At 38.6% G+C, this 21,391-nt stretch overlaps 3 protein-coding genes across 3 annotated transcripts; 2 read left to right on the forward strand and 1 right to left on the reverse strand.

Annotated features, from left to right (window-relative positions):
- The first annotated feature begins 4,344 nt into the window (after positions 1–4,344).
- On the forward strand, positions 4,345–7,377 carry LOC128502324 (uncharacterized). The gene is made up of 3 exons (XM_053472091.1): positions 4,345–4,771; positions 6,070–6,369; positions 7,118–7,377. The coding sequence occupies exons 1-3, from the start codon at positions 4,424–4,426 to the stop codon at positions 7,250–7,252; spliced, it is 783 nt and encodes a 260-aa protein (XP_053328066.1). The 5' UTR covers positions 4,345–4,423; the 3' UTR covers positions 7,253–7,377.
- A 414-nt stretch (positions 7,378–7,791) lies between these two features.
- GTF2H3 (general transcription factor IIH subunit 3) lies at positions 7,792–16,788 on the reverse strand. Its single transcript, XM_053472068.1, has 13 exons — positions 16,539–16,788; positions 15,596–15,675; positions 15,403–15,509; positions 15,144–15,304; positions 14,542–14,607; positions 13,685–13,714; positions 12,894–12,922; positions 12,697–12,771; positions 11,168–11,221; positions 9,888–9,956; positions 9,395–9,530; positions 9,001–9,037; positions 7,792–8,037 (listed from the first exon to the last, which is right to left on the reverse strand). The coding sequence occupies exons 1-13, from the start codon at positions 16,546–16,548 to the stop codon at positions 7,968–7,970; spliced, it is 924 nt and encodes a 307-aa protein (XP_053328043.1). The 5' UTR covers positions 16,549–16,788; the 3' UTR covers positions 7,792–7,967.
- A 30-nt stretch (positions 16,789–16,818) lies between these two features.
- On the forward strand, positions 16,819–21,385 carry EIF2B1 (eukaryotic translation initiation factor 2B subunit alpha). The gene is made up of 9 exons (XM_053472079.1): positions 16,819–16,956; positions 17,867–17,968; positions 18,270–18,409; positions 18,833–18,949; positions 19,617–19,729; positions 19,860–19,928; positions 20,010–20,085; positions 20,282–20,407; positions 21,201–21,385. Exons 1-9 carry the CDS (start codon positions 16,944–16,946, stop codon positions 21,354–21,356), a joined length of 912 nt encoding a protein of 303 aa, XP_053328054.1. The 5' UTR covers positions 16,819–16,943; the 3' UTR covers positions 21,357–21,385.
- The last annotated feature ends 6 nt before the right edge of the window (positions 21,386–21,391 follow it).

Raw genomic sequence — 21,391 nt, forward strand, 5'->3', positions numbered from 1 at the left:
GATATTGAAATGTTATGATATGATATATGTGATATGTGTTGCTCTGCTCTGTTTTGAAAGTGGGCCAGAATACTTCTTTGTGTTATTGTTGTACTTCCAATCCCATGTATAGCGATGGGTTTCCTACACAATCAAGATGTTTAGACATCACTTAAACCCTAACTAGATTTAAGTCAGGACTTTGACCAGGCCGCTCCAAAACCTTCATTTGGTTTCCTACAAGCTATTCACAGGTGGGCTTGCTTGCGTGCTTCAGATCATTGTCCTGCTGCATAACCCAACTGCGCTTGAGCTTTAGCTCTTGAACTGATTGCCGGACATCACCCATCAGGATTTTCTGTTATAGAGCAAAGATCATGCCTCTATTAATTATGGCAAATTGCCCAGGCCCTAAAGCAGCACCAGACCATCGCACTACCAGCACCGTGTTTGACTGTTGGTATGATGTTCTTATTGTTGAGTGTTGTGTTAGCTTTACTCCAGAGGGTACAACCCATGTCTTTCACTTTTGATTCATCAAAACACAAAATATTAACGCAAAAGTCAATTCTCTCTTGGAGGAATTTCGGTAGGCCGGCCACTCCTGGGAAGGTTCAGCACCGTTTCAAGTTTTCTCTGTTTGTAGATAATGGCTCTAATTGTGATTCACTGGAGTCCTGGAGCTTTATGGCTTTGTCATACTTCCCAGACTGACAGATTTCAGTGACTTTGTTTCTAATCTGTTCTTGAATTTCTTTAGGTGGAGGCATCATGTGCTGCTTTTTGAGACCCTTCACCCTACTTCATTATGCAAGACAGGTTCTATTTATTTAATTTTAGATTCTCATTGCTTTTAATAATAATGCCTGGGTCTGTCAATTGAACACAATTATCAGTTTCCTTGCACAATGTGCAAGCTCCACAGCGTTAGGCTGAATCCTAGGATTTTGCTCATATGGCAAAAAGATGCTACAAGGTGGGTTGAAACCCACGCTGAAATGACCCATTGTACATACACCTTCTGTTGTAGATGAGATTGGAGTCCCCTCGAGGAATAACTAGGCTTATGCCAAGATTTCTTTTAGTAGTTCTACAGAAGGCACTGCTAACTATGCCTTTTACTCAACATTTCTAATTTCCCTTGTGTTCTGCAAAGCCGTTTTACAAGAATGGCAGCAATAGCAGTTGGGCTTAGGGGTACCGGAATGAAAATCTAACCTTAGTCATGGAGCATGGAAATTACAGATTTGTTAGATAATACATCATGTAACAAAGCTCGTGAATATCTGTATCCTTAAATGACAGATGCTCTGTTCAATCACCCTATCACACACACACTCATTGTTCTATAAATGGAACCAGTGATCCATTCACGTACATTTTTTTTTTCCCATAAAGGGGATTCTGCCTCTGTTTCCTGGTACAAATAGTCCATTGTCAATACAAAAGAATGCCAGTGTCCTTGAAAAGACACCCTATCTCTCCATCGTAGCTCATCAATAATTATTGCTAGGCTTTTGGTATGTGAAATTAGATACAACACATGCTTTTCTTGAAACTAGGTGTTTTCTTTCATACACTTTTTTATGGTGCCTGGTGTTAAGTGTTATATGACTTATTAAAAAGTAATTTGTTTTGGAAAAGCAACACCTAATAAATCAGGGCTCAGAGCTTTGCAGATTTTATTATTAGTTTTCTCCATGTAAATAAATAATGCAATGTTTTATGAGAGTTTTGATGTAAGATCAGGGCAGAGATCAGGAGTTTGGAAAATGGGCTTATGTGTTTATAACAAAAATGCTTTGTATGTTTGCATGTTACATTGCGGATATGTGTAATGCAGATGGATTCGTGGAGGAAGAGAGATGCAGAAACGCTACTCTTTCCCCTCGAATCCACCTGCAATGCCCTGGGTTCTTGGAGTACTTCTGCACAATCGTGTATCCTCGTCCTTTTGAGGAAGCGCTCCAGGAGGCCTGGTTAACGAAGCTAATACCAGGGAGTAGTTGAAGAAGACAAAAGAACAAGAAGAGGCAAGAGAGGAAACAAAGCTACGCAGAAGGAGACAGGGACTCAGAAGCGGTCGGTGGAGGAGGTAGGGAGACATTGAGAGAGAAGGTTAGAGAGAGAGTGTGGATCAGGGATATTCTTGTATGCATCATGGAGGTAATTCCAGGAGACTCCTGGAATTTCTGGGACCTCTGGATCAGAGTTATTTGTTTTCACATGTCAGTTACTGAATTGTTAATATTTACTGCTTATTATAAGCGGAGTGATCAATTGTCCATGCTGCTGAAAGATTACCTTGAAACGTAGGTTAATCTATATCTATAATACCCTATTTGGTATAAGACATCCCTGATTATAAGACGACACAACAAAATTTGAATATTAATTTAGGAAAAATAGAAAAAGTCTGAATATAAGACTACCCTATAGGAAAAATGTTGTACTAGTAAATATTCACATGTTTTTTCATATTTAAAAAAAAATGCATTTCTTGTTTTTATTTCCTTTTAATTGCCAACCTGCCCCCCAGCTATGCACATCTGCCCCCAGGATTGCCACTCTGCCCCCTAGATATGCCTTATACCCACCTATATGCCAACCTATAAGACAATAGATGTGCAACAAACTTGTGCCAGTTATTGACTATGAAGAGGTTGTATGGATACCAGCACCACAAATCCAACTTGGCAAACTCAGTACTTTGTATTGCTCAATTGCAGCTTTGTTTTCCAATGTGGTTACAGTACTCATCATATGCTTCAAGATCTAAAGTGACTGACGCGTGATTTTAAGTGTACCCCTCACCTTTCTTGCGTGTTGTGCAATCATTTCTCTACGGCTTCCTGTTCACTTCTAATAACTTACTCTAGGGCTTCATAAACATGGAACGCCTTTCCAGACACTTTGTCTTTGAGATCCATGAAAATGTCAGCCTCCTTTGATTTGGAGAGTCTCAGGATTAGCTCATTTAGAAGGTTGTGAAGTATAAAAAGAAAAAAATATGTAAAGTTATATAAACTTTCAAGACCAGAGATGTCTCCTTTTTAAGCCAAATTGTAAATGCACAAAGCCATGAACATATGTAGCAACCAGCCATATGATACGGTGTTGAAGCAGTAAAAGTGGTATCACTAGTTAAACCTGTACCTTTCATTTGTCCATTCCATATTGTTAATCCTCCATCCTTAATCCTATTTTATCCTGCAATATTTCACCTAATCCAATTTCAATTACCCCTACTTCCATCTCCACCTCTACTCTTAAACCCTGTTATTCCCCACCCCATTTCAGGCCCTTGTCTTGTCTTAATACCCCTTTTTCATCTTTAGCTCCTGCCTTCTCTACCCTTAATAACCCATCCTATATTTCTAATCTCCTTCCCAACCTTAATCCTATTTTATTTTCCTGGTTCCTATATAAGCAAAGTTGCTAGGAATCGGTAACACTCCTCTTTAGATCTAACATTGCAAATCAGTTCCACCATTTAGAAACAACACTTATTTTATGAGTCGCCTCCTACATCATACCTACATTAGTAGTAGTAACCATTGGGAAGAAAGATCTACGCCTTCCCTGACACTGACCTTTCTCACATTTCCCTCACTATTCACATCTCATGGAATATGCCTTCTGTCCAGAGGGAAGTGCCTTTTATGGCTTCTGATGCTTGTCACCACCAACAATGGACGATGTATGTCAGGGCACCCTTCATGGTGGCACTGAGCAGTGACGCGTGATGCTGTGTTAATATGTTGTGTTGAGGCGGATTTACTCGAAAGGGAAATATATAAGAAAATAACTTGAAGAGGGGGCTACAAGTTGCAAAAGGCTGGGTATTTTATATTTTATTGCATCACAGATTAGCAATACTGAAAAGTGGTCCTGGCATTTATCCACACCAGGTTAAGTAATATGTTTTCTGAAATTTGCCCTGTTTGATCTGTCCATTTGTGTATTTGCTCCCTGTGTGTCATACTTCACTGAGCGTAAGTCATCAGCGATCAAGCAAGAAGCCGAGCCTACGCAGTGCTAAGTGACCCTAAGATGGGGTAACTAAGTACCTCTTACAAAACATTTCCCCTTTTATATATGATGTTTTTCCAACTCAGTTGTGACTAAGTTTATAATTGGTTCCCTGTAAGTCAATACATTCGAATTGTAATTGTATATTTTTTCTTTTATGGAATGCTAAACCGCGGGAAACGCTGATTAATATTTAGCACAAGCCAGGGTGTGTGACGCCGGATTGCTTACTTAAATTGTTTACTTCCTGATCCCAAGGTGGCAAAAACATCTGATGCAGAAGAGAGTTGCCAGGAATTCACTGTTTGCTGTTAACGTGAGAAATGTGCATCATGTAGGGCTGCCCTTCAGTAATCAGATCCTCTGCTTCACTGCTTTTAGATGATTGCTTTACCTCCCAAAGGCTTGGTAAATGTTTGGCTTAGTGATGGAAGCAGCCAAGTCTAAGACAACTTTCCTGGGAGGTAAGGCAAGTTCCCACTGGATTAGACCGAAACAGATAGAGTTTCTCACACACACCCCCCTGGATCAGCTGGATACTTCTTGTTGTCTTCTTCAGTTAGAAGGCTGCCCTCTGTGCAATGCATTAATGAATGTAGCTCGTCGTTGTCAGGACTTAGAGATGGGTTGTAAAGCAGAGGTATCCCTGGCATTCCTGTACAAAAATGACCCCTTTTATTCTCTCTGCCTCTCTGATTTAATGACTGCCCCGCAGTCTGTGACCAACCAGTTCCTGAAGGAGCAAAGGAATCTAACCGAGGTGAGTTGCATGTGTATTATTCCTGTAACAGCCTCACGTCATGGTATACATTAAACTGAAATGGGCAGCCAGGTCAATATTTTATTGCTACAGTATCATCTATGTTTAAGTTAGGCAGCCTGCTGATGCCAACTCTTGTGATATGTTCACCGATATTTTATAGTCTAGCAAGATGATGTCATCAAGTGGATCGGCTTGGAAATTTTATGCCGAAAAGTACACGGTACCTATTTTTAACATTATATAATCTAAAAATATACACATAGCCCTTTCCTCATATTGTCTGTCGCATATGATGTATCACACATACATGGGTTTAAAGCTGAGGCCAGAGAATATGACCTAATGCTTTTACCTTCTGGTTCCAACCTTTACACTGGGGCCATTTTGAAATACCTGGGGACTTTTTAAATAAGTTGACCCTGAGTCTCTTTAAATATTAATCCTTAAATGGCCAATCATGGAAATTTCATGTAGCAACTCATCAAATTTGTTAACCAAGTGACTCTAATACCTGTCCTCACAGAACCCTGGACTTGTCATTATTTAAAGATACACTAAATTGGGTAACATACAATCAATCAGGGATCTCAACCATGACATAATGGTAGCAAAATCACTAATTAGAAATGTTAAGTAACATCAGATTAATGTGGATTATGAATAAATCAGCTCCAAACCGTGTGCCTGCAAGATTTTTGTCCCTTCACCTTCAGATCCTAAAATTCGATCAAAAACCCTGAGACTCGGGGACAAACCCTGAATGTTCCCAGTTATGCATATTAGTAGTTGAGGATCTCTTGGCCCCTTGCCTGAGTACACTCTCGCCAGAACCAATTATAAAGTACAAGGAAAGAGAAGACAAAAAATGTCCTAGGTGTATGTCTAGCACAATATATAGATTGCTTTGGGAGATCCATCAGTGGATCTTTAAATAGTTGAAACATTTAATAGTGTTTTGTATTCAACACCAACCATGAAACTGTCTTGTATGTGCAAAGACCATGCTAGTTAGAAAACACTTATGATTAGTCCAATGAGTTCCTTTTTATCAAATTCTGTACAAACAAATAATTTAATTAGAGCTGTCACCTAGGAGATAGAGCTAATTCTTTGGTGGTATAGCTGTGCTAGACCAGATACACAAAAAACCCATGTAGCAATGCAGCTATACCCGTAGGTCATAGGACTCCTGCTGTACTTGGTAGCAGTGTATGTACACACAGATATTTTTATTATCATTTAATACAATACTTAATGCTATTATCGTGTGTGGATTCACCTATTTTATTTTTTAGACACTGAAGAGGTTAGATCACCATCAACGGAGCAGATTAGGACAGCTAAATGAAGAGAAGAGACAATTTGCTCACTTGATGAGCAGGAGGTTAGCCCCAAGAATAAGCCAGTGTTCATCAATGGAAGATGAGAGAGTATCTAGAAGGACCTCCTCTGCCAAGACCTTCAGTGACCTAACTTCTGTTAAAGGCAGCTTCCACACTCTTGAGACGGCATCCACTGTATCCAGTTTAAGGAGTATTCCTACCATATCAGCAGCTTCTAATAATTCTGGATGGAATTGTACAGCACCTAGTAATGTGAGTATTCTTAACAGTCTGGCATTCAAATAAAGTAGTGTGGTGATACTAGAGTGTCCCAGACAGCCTTCTTATAAAGGAACGCATATTAAAGTGCTGTAATATGCAGCTTCTTGCTGGCTACAAACGGCTGCATGCCACGAGTATAAAAACCATAACACACACAGTCAGCCAAGGGCCACACTTACATCATTTAGTAGGCGGTGGCCTTAAAGTGCCAGGGCCACTTAGTCATCCCCAATCTGCCCCTGAGCTGCAGCAACAGAGCTGCAATTCCCCACCTCTTCCGTGATCCATTGTTTCACTCTTCTGATTGGCTTGTTGAATCAGCAAGCATACCAGGTTTGTGAAGACATCCCCTATAATGCCAATGCTAGAGCTGTCTGACAGTTAAGTATATCGCATGGCATGAGATCCCCTGCCCGGCAAATAGCTAATGGGTGGGGAAATGGCAAATACAAATGGGGGGATTTCACAAAATCCCCCAAAGTATTTGAATTGGGGATCATATGAAAATTAGGGACCACCCACCTAAGTTGCATATGAGAGCTGGAGTGCCCCTCCTAAACTTAAGGAAGTTAAGGAAGAGCCCTTGATGTTTAATTTACTCAGTTACTTGTTGTATTGTTGCCTATTAATAGTTAAAGTTGTCCCCCATATTGTGTAAATATTGTATGTGACACCCAACCTATGCTATAGTCAAATTCTTTATTTAGCTCAGTGTATAATTTTCTTCTATTTCCTGCAGGTATCGCAACCTTTTTTTATCACCGTATTACCAAAAAACAGATGTCACTTGAGAAGAAACGAAAAAAATTCCTCTGCTCTGGGGTCTGAACACATCGGCAAAACTATATCCCATGTAACTTATAGGATAAAGTAAAAAAACAAGGGTCACTGGCTGAAAAGAATCACTATTATCTCACATCTTTGCATTTTGTTATTGAATATGTGTAATTTGACACAATAAAAAATAAGATCATTGACAATGTTGATGTATCTCTGTTTACATCTGCATATTGCTTCTATTTCAAATGTAAAAAGTTTTTTTGACACTGTTCCCAGTGCGGTATGGCCTGGGGTCCCTTTGGTGGCATCACTGGGGCTCACAATTAATTTTATTTTTTATTTCATTTATATTCATTTTTCCCCGGGAAGGGAAAAACTACATTTCTCCCCATTTTCCTCCTGATGTCTTTGTGCTGATCACAGGGCTCCATAGCCCTGCATTGCTGTTTGTAATAATTGCAATGGGGAAGCCCAGCACAGTCTTCAAGTGATCTTCCGGTCGGTGTCAGCATGATCGGACTGTCCTTAAATGACAGCGTAGTGGCGCTAAAGCTAACAGCAAGAGCAACGTAGGTGAAAGTGTTGCTTTGAATGAAGACAGCTAAAAAATAATACCAAAAAGTGTAACAATAAATATAATATAAAACGGTTTATTCAATTTTATAGAATAAAAAAAAAAGAAAAATGTGATTTTGCTGGTATGATGGCAAGCGTTATTTCCACGAATATTTACAAAATAGTACATCAGATCTTAAAATAACAGTCCCATTGTAGTATCCTTGTCAGTCTGACAGTATTTAATATTTCTTCTAAAACATGGCTTTTAATTTCTTTTTCTTTGCTTTCATAACAGGAGGCAGGGAGATTTTAAAGGCGGTCCTATTGCAAAGAAGAAAAAAAAACAGAACATATCAAAAGCAGAAAATAAAATAAAGTATTGTCCTTTAGACATTCAAAATAGTATTGTGTTGACACTAAGGATTTCTGACAGATCGGACAGATAAGATTAAGGGCCAGAAAGATTACATTAAAGAAAAAAGTCTATCCCAGAAAGGAAGTCTCATGGAAACATATTTCTTTGACCAGTAAGTAGGGTATATTTTATATGGGTCGGATAAACCTTTTCTGTAGACCTTGTGGTGTCACTATTCTCTACTCAAACTCCCCACCCAGACTATTTTTCTAATAACAGAGCTAATGTAGTCGCTTACCCTGCAGATCTTTATTAGTAAAGGGGTGCCTTAAGGAAATTATATATATATATATATATATATATATATATATATATATATATATACAGCACGCAAATAAAGTTGATGCACTCAGTGTCAATATCTATATATTGTGAGATAGGTCTGGGATCGCCCCTCGCTGAGGTCAAGGGACAAGTTCCCGTCTTCATTCAAACCAGGCAAACAGCAGTAAGTTCGTGCAATCTGACACAGGGTCAGGTTTATTACAAAGGTTGCAAAGACAATAGAAATATAACAACACAGCAACAAAATAAATAACTTGCCTGTCCAGCACTTACTATACAAGGGAATGTCCCTCACTATCAGCTGGAGAGCTTCTCTCTGCCAACTTAACATAATAAGTCCAGCAACCTTTACTCACATGTCTCTCCCACAGACAGGCTTTCTGTGTCCTCAGCCAGAGAGCTACCTGCCCTCCTGGCTTCCCTTTTATATCCACCCTCTCATTCACCTAAATTAATCACCTAGCAGGTGGAAGACTCAGGTGTTACTTCACATAGGAAAGGAATCTAGGAGAAACATACCTCCCTTCCACCACCAATCCTACATGAATGTCACAATATATATATATATATATAAAAATACTTACTCGCATGTGGTACAGATGGGACTGAAATTACAAAATACTGTAAAAGAAACAGAATGACAAAATTAGAAACATACACCCATATTATACTGTAATAAATGTCAAATAGCTCCCAGAAAAAAAACTTCAGAATATGAACAGTCAGCTCCACACATAAATCTAGCCCTGTAACATATATGGCGCTTAGTGTAGTTCTTTCCATTCATTCTACCATATAGAACTCCACCACACTCAACTAGATTGTCAAACAGCATCTGAAGTTGGTGGAAGACATCAAAGAGTGATAAATGGGCTGCTTTAAAGGTTAAATCTAATTACCGTAACGGTTGAATGCCCAATAAAGCCAGCTGCACTTCACTCATCAAAGGACAAACAAAATGCAGCCCAAAGCTCTTACTTGATAAACAGACGGAACACACATAGCCAATCTCAATCAAATTTCGATGGCAGAAGCATGCAGCTCGGTAGTCCACGTGAACAGGTGGAGGGAGATTCAGCTGTGATCTTTGATCCGGATCGGGAAGGAAAACCCACTGTGACAGAGGGAATGATTTGTTTATTCAACTAATGCCAGTATGCATTCTCTCAATGTATAAAATAACCACAGAAAGTGGGAAAACTTGTATAATATCTGAACATCTCCTTCCAAGAAATTTCTGAATATTTAACCATAAATGGTGTACAATCCATAGTGCCACCACCTGCACTTAGATGGCAATGGATGTTGGACAATATCACAATGAGATATAATAACTGCATTACAGTTGCTTTATTAATTATTGGATAGCCTACAATGTGATGGTTACACCAGAAGTATCAAAGAATTGAGCAACACTTCCCCCAGACATTGGTGGACCCCTTATTCAAACGTTTGTCAAATGATGACTTACCAACAAATATTGCAGCAGGGAGTTGACTTGTGGTATCTTCAGATAAATCCCTCCTGTAATATCACAGGCCTGTGGTCAAAGATAAGAGTAGCATACAAATATCCATCACTGTGTAATCTTGTAACAGATCTTTAAAGATCAATTAAACCGCAATTTTTAAAGTTATAGTAAGGAAACAGAAAATTAGCCGTATAAAATGTTTGTGCTGGGTGCTGGCAGAGGGTCTGGGATGTGTGGTTTTAACTCCCACAATTCATTATCCATTATCAGTGGTCAGGGAGGCGACTGTCAAAGCGTCACTCAAATAATGCTGTATACAGGGTTGGCTCTTCATAATGTAAAGTGAAGTCAGTGAGGTAAAACGGAACTCGTGCAAACTCCCTGTCCTGAAAAGTATGATTAATAGCACGGCTATGGCTTGGGTTAGTACTTTGTTCATGTCCCCCTGAAACAGATGAATTAATAATGACTACCTCCTTATGAAGAAAAGGGCAAGTTTTTTTTCTCTTGGGTGGGGGGGGATTACCACAATTTTTTTTATCTAAAAAATGTATGTCCCCTAATCTCCGTGTTGCCTCCTGTGTACTTGTGTGAAACATGCTTCAGAGCTCCTTGGACCCTACCTCTTTGTATGATCTATATGTAAGACATGAATTCATTTTGAATAATAGGATTTGAAAAAATAAATTTATGCAGTTTTACAGGTATACAAATTCTGAAAAAATATATACTATTTTATATAAACGTATACAAACCTATCCATAGGTAGTATAGATGAGGAAAAATACCAAAAATATATTAACTTCATCAGTCAGTATTCATGCATGTGATTGGCTGTAGAAGGAGATGGAGCCCTACGGTCACGGAGCAGTCGGCAACAGCGGTGACCTTTGGATCACAGCAATGTAGCATTGTTTTGTTGTTTTTTTTTTGTTTTTACCGATGACGTACCAGGTATGAGATTGTTTCTGTATACCTCGTACATCATAAACACATGTCCCAAGAGGAACAAAGGAAGAAGAAGCACAAAAGGAGCCCCCAGATCTACAGTCGCTTGGTGCTATTGGCCTGGTTGACCCAATGCAGTGGCTGAAAGTTCACAATCCGCTGACCTATAGTTTCTCATTCACAAAAATAAAACTGTAACTAACCTTGCATGTCAATGCTAAGGAACAATTTATTAAGAGAGTTGCAAGAATATTTTCTAGTAGATTGATATTTTTCACCCAGTTATCAGACATGACTACACAATTTTATAAAGATGAAAACATTTCTTTTACCTGCTGTAAAAGTCCAGACTCAGAGTCTAGTACACATGCATCAATAAGAACACTCTGGAGGGAAAAAAGCAGAAACAATGTATTATATTATTTAAAATTTTTAAATTAAGCTAAAACAAGTTACCACCATCTCCTGTTGGCCACTGTGTAAATTGATGCCTAAACGCAAAACTGATGCTTACTAATCGCTATAATTACTATTATGATGATTCTATTAGCCTCTCATTTGCATCACACTGGCCACATATATGATAATCAGCAGTGTTCCTTGCCATGTCTTTCCCGCTAATTGTATATATTTTTAATGTTCAGTATGCTTTATGTATCCTACGGCAATGTATGCAACTTACTTTCATGTTTAATAAATCTTATTAAATCATATAGTTACAGGAATAGGTGAACCCCTTTGGGATTAACTTGATTTCTGCACATGTTGGTGTCTTCAGTTAAGTCACAATAGACAGAGTCTGCTTTAACTAATAACATACAATTATGTTTTTATGTCTTTATTGAACACATTGTGTTCAACATTCACAGAGCAGGGTGGAAACAACTATATGAACTCCTAGGCTAATGACTTCTGTTAAAGCCAAATGGAGTCAGCTAACCTGGAGTCCAATCAATGAGACAAAGTTAGAGGTGTTCGCTGCCCTGCAAACACTGACAAGGTTTGAGAAGCACTGCCTGTTAACTATGCCTCAAGTAAAAGATCTTTGAAGGCCCAAGATTAAGATCCAATTCAGCAATATCCCTGGGAGGTCTGGTGTGAATCATTCTCTTGAGGTCATTCGAATCTCAATCGGGTTGATGTCAGAACTCTGACTCTGTGACATATTTCTTCTGTTGTTGAATTACTTCTGGTGGGTTACCCAACTTCTGTTGAGCTTCAGTTGGTGGAGAGATTGCCTTACATTCTGCAAAATGTCTTCACAGACCCTTTCTGTTACATGCTACTTCCTATGAATGAATCTGTTTTATTTTAAGCCACTGCTGTCACAATGTAGCGCCACATGCTGTTAAGCGGCTCAGCTGTATTGTCGATTGATAACTGTTACTTTGTCATATTGTCATTTACGAATTCTTATGCTTCTTCTATTCGTACCAATAAATATTTTAATTGAAAAACATGTCTTGATAGGACTTATTTTTTCCTTTGATGATAATAAGGTGTCCAGGCCCAGAAGCAGCAAAGAAGCCGCAAACTATGATGCCCCTTCCACCATAATTTACTGTTGGGGTGCTGTGCCTTTTCTTCTGCACACACAGAGTTCTGTGTTCCTCCTAAACAACCCAAGTTTTATTTCATCTATCCCCAAGCTTTTATGCCACTAGTGTTGTGGAACATCCAGATGCTTTTTTCACCCTGTACATGTAACCTGAATGAAAGGTGTGTGCAATAAAAACATGAAAACATAATTGTGTTATTAGTTGCAGCAGGCTCTGCTTTTTGTGACCTAGTACATATCCCAAATGGGGTTTTCTTTGAGTGAGGACAGTGCTAAAATATGTTGGAAAACACAGTCAGATACCTGTTTTTGAGCTGCAAATATCACATTCATAAAATTCATGTACTGTAATGCACTGTCTTCTGCTGCTTTTATTACCTACAACAAAAACAACAAAAGCAAGTGATTATATGGCACATAATAAAAATATTTTATTTTCAGCCACTACTCAACTGTTATTTCACTCTTTCCAGTGATTAAAAGAAATCCCATTCTCTCACCAATATTCTGGATTTTATTTCCTGTCCAGCTGTGGATTAAGAGAAAACAGAGTCATTTTTAATACGTGATACATATTTAATATATTTACTATGAATTCTAAATAAGACAAATAAAATGAAAAGGATACAAAAGATTAAATTAGTGTTATCATGTGTGTAATACAAAGTTATTTGCAACCTTCCCAATTTCTTCTATTTTTGCTTATTTGCCACATTTCAATGTTTCAGATCATCCAACTAATGTCAATATAAAACAAAGACAGACAGCAAACACAAAATGCAGCTTTTAAACAATCTTTTCATTCATTAAAGGTAAAGAGTAAATCAAAACCTATATGAGCCATGTAACAAAGCAACTGCCCCTGAACCTAATGGATGGCTGTGACAACAAAAGTTTTCAAGAGAGTTGACGTTTTAGCTCACAGAACATTATGAATTATGAAGCTCACCACAGTAAGACTCTCATGCATGAATAAATGGGATTGGCCTGTATACTGCATATTTAAATGAGTAAGATTCCTTGAAAGTTTCCTCACACATTGAACTATACAGCATGCAGGATCAGCCAAGTCCATAGGTGCAAGAGTAATTTTTCAGGCTTGGCCCTTTATAGTTCACAGTGAAGCTGATGAGTTCAAAACTCAAGCCTCCTGTTAACCTTCTTCCCTAATTTCTACATCAGGCACCACTTGCTCTTCTTCGATTTAACTCCCCCTGGCATGCCAAAGCAATTATTGTGCCCACCTCCCACCAGAGATTCATCTTCCTGGGCTAGGAACCCAATTACATACCTTTGGCCTCTTTGTTTATCTTGTTAATATCTGGAAGTATCAGGGGTCAAGAAAAACACAATAAAGAAGTATTGCCAGAATACGTATAAGGCTATAGCACACACCCCTTAAACAATATAGCAGATTCCAAGGAAAATTGCAGCAATTAACTATAGGTGAGGCACTGCAAGTTCCTGAAAACTCACTTCTAATTTGTAAGGAAGTAGTTTCCAAGGTGTTATACATCTTGAAGAGCCAGATAGAAAGTAGTGATTGCCCACTTCCCCTTTCTATAAATAAGATATGTGTTCTGTAAGAGATGGCCAATACCCCCCGTTCTCTGAGAAACCCGGGGGGTGTTTATGAATACATAAAGGAGTTGAGTTTATTTTACCGTCCCTAAAATGTTTATTATAGCTCTATCGTCACAACACCAACAGAAATTTGCTGAATCTTTTCTAAAATCTACAGCCATGTGTGATCCCACATCTTTCAATACTCCAAGCAGCCACCTGGACATGCCTAGTGCACCGAGCTGCGCACCCAATCCAAGCTCCAAACTGGTACTTAGTGGTATAATAACTTAACAAGGTAGTATTGCTTATCAGAAAATGTTGGGAAATAAGAGACCCTGTAACACCTAGCTCTGTGGTGTCCTTCCATGAACACCGCTATTGTTTTACTATGGTAGACTCATCAACAGAGATGTTAACATGTTTCAAATAATATTATTACAGATGACGGCAAAAGACATGTTGACATCCAGATTTCACAGGGGAACTGCAGCAGTGGTAGGCAATCACTGCAGCTGTCAGTGTGCAGACCCCAAATTATTTCTTATGAAAGTTGCTTTTTGATTGTACATTTAAAAAGGATACAACATAAGGCTTTTGCCAAGGATCCTGCCAGTACTGTGTCGGTCCTCTGTCCTTTCATTTCTCCAGCTGCAAATAAAAACACAGGTTAAGATGGAGGTGATAAGTTTGTTGTGCATAAGAAAAGACTGAATTGGGGAAGAAAGCAGTTGAATCACGGCTGGGTTTAGCAAGTTAATTTTAATCTGTATTACGAGTACAAATTTACATAATGTATTTAACAAAAGCACAAAAAGTTTACAAGTAAGCAAAAAAAAAAATTAATAATAATAATAAGACAGGTGCACAGCGCTGCATAATTTGTTGTTGCTTAATAAATAAAAAATAATAATAATAATAAATAGAGATAAAGGCTAAAAACTTAAAAGGTAGGTTTAATCATCATCTACTTAATACCCAGCTTGCAAAATGGGCCGCATGATTTAAAGGTTAAATTTTAACTATTAAGTTATGTCTTTGCAGTTTTCATTAATTTGTATATGATTACTCTTAAAGTAATATCCTCAAAGTGTGTGCTATTGCAAGATTAGTGTTCACATTCCCTGAAAAAATAAAGGTATGATAAAATGAATAATAAATGCCAATATTTTGTTGTAGTAGCTTACTTTTGGTCATGAGATCTTTGATGTCATCCACAATCATATCATTTGCAGCTGTCAGCAATTCATATTTTCCATCCTTGCTACCAGAGATGTTATTTTCCAGAATGGAGGCTTCCGTGGAGAGGTCCCCACATTTCCACCGCTTTCCCGGGAACAGCAGACGGCTGAGGGGTTAGGATCAATGAATAACACTGATATGTAAAATCTCCATTTTTTCAATCTTTATCCAGAAAGAACAGAACAAGTATCGGGTTTAGATTACCTTTCTTGTATGTGGCTAGCAATTACAGCTAGCTTGTTATTACGTCCCATAAATAGGTGAGAATTCCCCATCACCAACACCGCATTGATGCATTTTGGTAGCGTCACCTAATGGATAACGAGACAGGAGATCATATGACAAGCCTCAAAGCTATAAAAAAGCTATGGCCGCAGAGCATTACGTCACACTTTACCTCAGATTGCTTAAGAGCCTGCTGTCCCCACCATATGGGGTTTACGTCAACCACAATCACCAAAAGATTTACTTCATCTTCTGCAAGAAAAGTACAAAAAATAATCAGGGCGCAGGTTTGGAAGAATTCTTTTCTCACATATATGGCATGAATCATGATTCGGAAGTCTACCAACATCAAATTTCTCTGGGGTAGAGAAAACATTTGATCTGTTTGCTGTGAGAAAAACCTTATAAATGTACCAAAACCTTCGGGGGGACAGGAAATAAAATGTGAAACTACATTTTATTCATTTTTGTTGGTAGGTCATTGGGTTTGTCCACAGACAACTTGAAATACTCTGCAGGGAAGTTAGAAAGCCTTTAATTTTCCCCTTTAAAATTTTGTTTGCTCTTTACCAGCAACTAAAATAATAGAAACCAACACTGACATGAATAAAGATATATTGGGGGCTTTTCCCATTTTTTAATAGACATTTCAAATGACCAAACAAATGTTTGGTTTTAAAGGCAAGATTAGGCAATAGTTACCATGACTACCTTCACAGAGTTTTTGTTTTGTCTTTAGGACTCATTGAATGAAAAACGAAAGTGTTTTTCAGTCATTTACAAAGGTAATTCTAATATACCAGACAGTATTACACTTACACTGATCAAACATTCCGAGCTCATAGAAAAAGGGGAGCACCAGGAAATAAGAAGTGACTAATGAGGGGGTATGGCGGGAAATGTCCTTAAGGTCACCAGCAGATATGTGCTTGGGTGCCTCAGGCATAGACATTTTTATAAATTCTCTGACTGGCGTTCTATATAGACGAACCTACATGAAGTGCACGATGACAAATTTGTTCACCCATTTACATCATAGTAGATATGTCTTCCAATACTCCTATAGCTATTAATATTATAATATATTAACATTGTTTACTATACACAGCACTCACCACAAGCCATAATAAGTGAACTCTTCCCAAGGTAAATTCGCTTGTCGCTCTATGATGACGTCATCAGACCGGTATCCCTTCAAAATACAAGAGACCGGCAGAAACGTTTATTCGGCGTTTCTGTCATAAAACCTATTTCTTCAGAGACAGTCGAATGCGTTTACATTTTGCATGGGCACGATAAAGTTATCGGCACCATTGAAAAACGAAAGATTAATTTCACTCTGAAGCCACACAAAGGTGGCATTGTTGTCTCTCGTGTTTAGAATCCAGTGGGTGGGGCGTACGAGTCGCCATGCTGCAGTTAACCCTGTCACTGCTGCATGACAGGCCCTTCGCGTGCGTTAGTGACTTCTCTCTTGTGCGGTGTGTTCGTGAATTCCGACTCCGGGTCCGTTCACAGCCATGAACGAGGAAGGTAAAGAGAGAAAACAGCGCCGTACAAAATGAAACAGGGCCAGATAAAGACATGTGGAGGGGCCAGCAGAGCTAACGTAATAGAGACAACAAGGCCCGGGGCGGTTGAATGAGTTAAATACCACTACAAGTGTCTGTGTATTTCATACAGCTGGGTTTCCTACTGTGTGTCTGCTGTGTGAGGTCGCTTTATAAATAACACCATTTCTATAATGATTTTAGATCTGTATAACATATGTATGCCCCTGAAACATATATGTACAAATATATATTGTATGTGTTGTACCCAAACGAATAGGTGTATATCTATTGTATAGATCATACGCATTGTTTTACTAGAGACGCAACTTCATGCATCCTTACCCATTGTTTCTGTAAATCCAAATTATTATGTGATGTGCTGCGGAATATGGTGGCGCTATATAAATAAATAATAATCATACGTTACATGAGTAATCCCTGAATTAGCCAACAAAAGTTAGTATAGACGCTTACATGGTTGTGGATAGGCAAGGTGTCCATGTCCAGACACAAGCGGCGTGGCTTGTGGAAGTCATTGGTACCTATGGGACACTATTATTATTATCGTTTTATATAGCGCCATCAAATGCCGCAGCGCTGTACAATGGGTAAACCGGATATAGCAAGGAGTATATAACATGACAATCTGACAGTAACAGTAGGTACGGAGGGCTCTGCCCAAGTGAGCTTACAATTGTCAGCCACATAGATTGTTATTGCTCATATCTTCCTGAAATAAAAAGTTATGTAGCGAAGAAATAAGCAGACTATCCAGTTATTATCAGCCATCTGTGTTAGAGTTCATATGTGTTTTACTTTGTCTTATTTTTTTCATTACGTCTCGTTACCACTCGTTTTATTGATGCGTGTATATTTTAACCTTTGTTTAGAGGTCCTTAAGTATTTTGAAGACCAGTTAAAAAAGGATTGCAATGTTGCTACTGCAGTGGCGGCTATCAAAACCTTGTTGGAGTTCTTAAAGAGGGATACAGGTATGATAATACTATCTAATAATTTACCCTTAATCACCAAATGTTCATTCAGATGCACTTAGTAGATGCGGGTAGATCTGTATGCAGTAGTTATTTTTTCGCAGTATAATATACTGAAATAACATTACAGGACACTTTTTCTAGTAGTGTAAAAGCCCTTTCGGGCTGCAGATATTTTATAGTTATGATATATAATCGGATTAATATCAAGCACATTATTATAAGAACCTTTCGTCCTGTTTTATTTTATTTTTATTTTTTTTTACAAGCTCCAACAATAACTGTTTTTATTCTTCTGCAGGTGGAACCATCCAGGGCCTTATAGGAAGTCTAAAAGATGCAATTAAAACTCTCTCTAAAGTGGATTCCTCTGTCTCCGTGTCATCCGGAGGAGAACTATTTTTGAGGTTTATCACACTCACATCCGAATTGGAGCACTCTGTACGTCAAGAAATTCACTAATCCACTCGTTTGGTCAGAAAATGTACTTACTGAGAGGGTAGTAGATAGAGGGAACAGCTTCCCATCCCCTTTTCCTCATATGCTCAGTGTTTATAGAGATCTTAGCAAATGTTACTGGAATGGCAGAAGAACATTGAGTTCCCTTTGCTGTCTCTTTAGGGTCGTTGGAATAACTCACAGGTTAATGAGGCACTTTAGGTTTACCTACTTCAACATGCTTTGGGCATACCTGGACCTGCCGTTCTAGTCGGCCTAGGCCGGGATACATTACTGGTTGTAGCTATTAAAATGTCAAGTCATAAAGTCTTGGGGGTTAGAATTACAGTTGTTAAATAATATAAATGATAACTGTAACAGTGGAAGTAGCATTCTGTGATAGGTTTGTTGTCAATTTTTTCACAGGATTATGACAAATGCAAAAAGATGATGAGCGAAAGAGGCGAGCTTTTTCTGAAGAGGATCTCGTTGTCTAGAAACAAAATAGCAAAGCTTTGCTGTCCTTTTATAAAGGATGGAGCTGTAAGTAACAGACCGTGTATTAATTATGGTTAAACACTTAATTCGTTTGGAACATAAAAACTGCTTCATGGGAACACTTTGTTAACACATGTATACAGGTTTTTTTCCCGAAATAGAGGGTAACATTTTTGTCCGAAATAATAATACAGTTGATAATGTATTGCTTATTATATAGAAAAAAATAAAAGTTCAAGCGCACGTAGTTTTGGAATGTCAACAGCATATATGACATGCAAAACTTTATCACGTGATCTGATTCAATATATAATCACATGATCCATGGTCACCAAAGAGCAATTGACTGCTGCATCCCAAACCATAACCCGGGGAATGAAGGGAAGGTAAAAAGTAAGGGGTTGGACCTCGGAACTTATAGCAGAGCCCAGTGCATTCTCCATGAAGAACTCGCCAAGACCAGGGGCCCCTAGGTAAATTAGACACATTCTGACCAGTAAAACCACCTGCGGCCATGCTGTAGGCCAAGCCCATGCACCAGCTCCTCCATTTTTGTTTCTACAGTTGAAAATGTGAAAATATACAATGAGCTAAAGAAACCCCCTGATTTGTCCCTTGGTCGAGAATGTCAAACGAACACATGAATATTGTTGGAAAGTGTATCTCAGTCTGATGTTTACTCTGTCCAATGTATATATTGTAACTTTTTCAGAAAATTCTCACGCACGCTTACTCCAAAGTGGTCTTTAACGTTTTGAAAGAAGCTGCAGATGCAAAGAAACGTTTTAGTGTCTACATAACAGAATCTCAACCAGATCTTGCAGGGTAAGTAAAATGATTGTCGCAAAAACTACACATTTGCATTGTAGCTTCTCTGTGAATTAATAGATAGCTGTGTTGTTAATAATAATGTTAGCAGAATATCCGGTACCAATGGTGACATCTATTTTTACAGGAAGAGTATGGCCGAGGCTCTGAGGAATATTAATGTCCCTGTGACTGTAATCCTGGATGCTGCTGTGGGGTAAGTAGCATATCATTTGGAAATGCAATACTCCGTAGTATAGAGATGTGAGGTATCAAACACTTACTTCTTACTTAACAGTTACATCATGGAGAAAGTAGACCTGGTCATCATAGGAGCTGAAGGGGTAGTGGAGAGCGGAGGAATCATTAATAAGGTAACTGAAATCCTGAATATTTCTGACCTAAAAGACCTTTACTTCCATTAGAGTAAAATAGAGGTATAATATCTGTTTTGTGGGGGATTGCATCGAAACATTAACCAGCAGAATGTGGCTTTTAAAGAAAACTTTCTTTGAATGATACATAACTGTATATTTACTTTATTTATTATGTTTGTTTTTTTGTTCCCAGATTGGCACCAATCAGATGGCTGTATGTGCCAAAGCTCAGAATAAACCATTTTACGTAGTGGCAGAAAGCTTCAAGTTTGTCAGACTATTTCCTCTCAACCAAAGAGACGTTCCGGATAAGTTTAAGGTGAGATGTATACTGTTAAGAAATCTTTTTTTCCTTAATCACATTCCCTAGATGTAAAGGGGATCTGCCCCCTACGAAAGCCTGTTAAACCATGTCAGATCTGTTTTGTGAAAAGGGTGCAGTTATGCTGGAACAGGAATGGACCTTCCCCAAACTGGCACCATAAAGTTGGAAGCATACAATTGTTCCACCAAGCTTTACCGTAGGCACTATGCATTCCAGTAGGTAGCATCCTCCTGACATCCACCAAACCCAGATCTGTCCATCAGACTTCCAGATAGTAAAGCTTAAGAGAACTACACTTAAGAGAACAAGTTGCTCCTGCTGCAGTGGAGGTGTTCTTTACTCCACTCCAGCTGACACTTGGATTTGCACGTAGTGATCCTTGGCTTGTGTGCAGCTGTTTGGCCATAAAAACCTATTTCATGAAGCTCCTGACACTCAGTACTTGGGGTGATGTTCCTTCGAGGCATTTTTAGTGAGGGATGCTACAGAGCGTAGGCAACTTTTATGCTCGGCCGCCCCCTCTGAGTGTGCATGGTTTATTCCTTCATGGTTAGCTGCTGTTACTCTTCCACTTCACAATAATAGCATTTACAGTGGACTGGGGCAGATCAAGCAGGGCACAAATGTCACAAACTGACATGTGGTAAAAGTGGTATCTTATGCTACCAGCAATTGCTTTCTTTTTTGGAGAGTAGGTAGTAGAATACAGCTGTATCTGCTATGGACACAGCAGTACTTCAATATTTTAGTTTGTAATGCACCAAAACCATCTTTGTTTCTGTTTTAGTACAAAGCAGATACACAGCAGCAGAACAAGGACCTTGTGGAGGAGCACCCCTGGATTGATTACACCTCTCCATCACTGATCACATTACTATTCACAGACCTTGGTGTCCTAACCCCATCTGCCATAAGTGATGAGCTCATAAAACTTTACTTGTAACATTAAAAAAAAGTTAATTTAAAAAAAAAGGGGGT

The sequence above is a fragment of the Spea bombifrons genome, chromosome 1 (assembly GCF_027358695.1).
Source record: "Spea bombifrons isolate aSpeBom1 chromosome 1, aSpeBom1.2.pri, whole genome shotgun sequence".
Taxonomy (NCBI): domain Eukaryota; kingdom Metazoa; phylum Chordata; class Amphibia; order Anura; family Pelobatidae; genus Spea; species Spea bombifrons.

Bases quoted from the DNA above. Each gene is read 5' to 3' on its own strand.
- EIF2B1 (XM_053472079.1), top strand. The intron at 18,410-18,832 runs GTACGTCAAGAA...ATTTTTTCACAG, and splicing joins CATCCGAATTGGAGCACTCT to GATTATGACAAATGCAAAAA. The intron at 19,730-19,859 runs GTAAGTAAAATG...CTATTTTTACAG, and splicing joins TCTCAACCAGATCTTGCAGG to GAAGAGTATGGCCGAGGCTC.
- LOC128502324 (XM_053472091.1), top strand. From the start codon at position 4,424: ATGTTTGGCTTAGTGATGGAAGCAGCCAAGTCTAAGACAACTTTCCTG. The intron at 4,772-6,069 runs GTGAGTTGCATG...TTTATTTTTTAG, and splicing joins AGCAAAGGAATCTAACCGAG to ACACTGAAGAGGTTAGATCA. The intron at 6,370-7,117 runs GTGAGTATTCTT...TATTTCCTGCAG, and splicing joins ATTGTACAGCACCTAGTAAT to GTATCGCAACCTTTTTTTAT.
- GTF2H3 (XM_053472068.1), bottom strand. The intron at 15,305-15,402 runs GTAATCTAAACC...CTAACCCCTCAG, and splicing joins GCTAGCCACATACAAGAAAG to CCGTCTGCTGTTCCCGGGAA. The intron at 11,222-12,696 runs GTATCTGACTGT...TTTTCCCTCCAG, and splicing joins TATTTGCAGCTCAAAAACAG to AGTGTTCTTATTGATGCATG.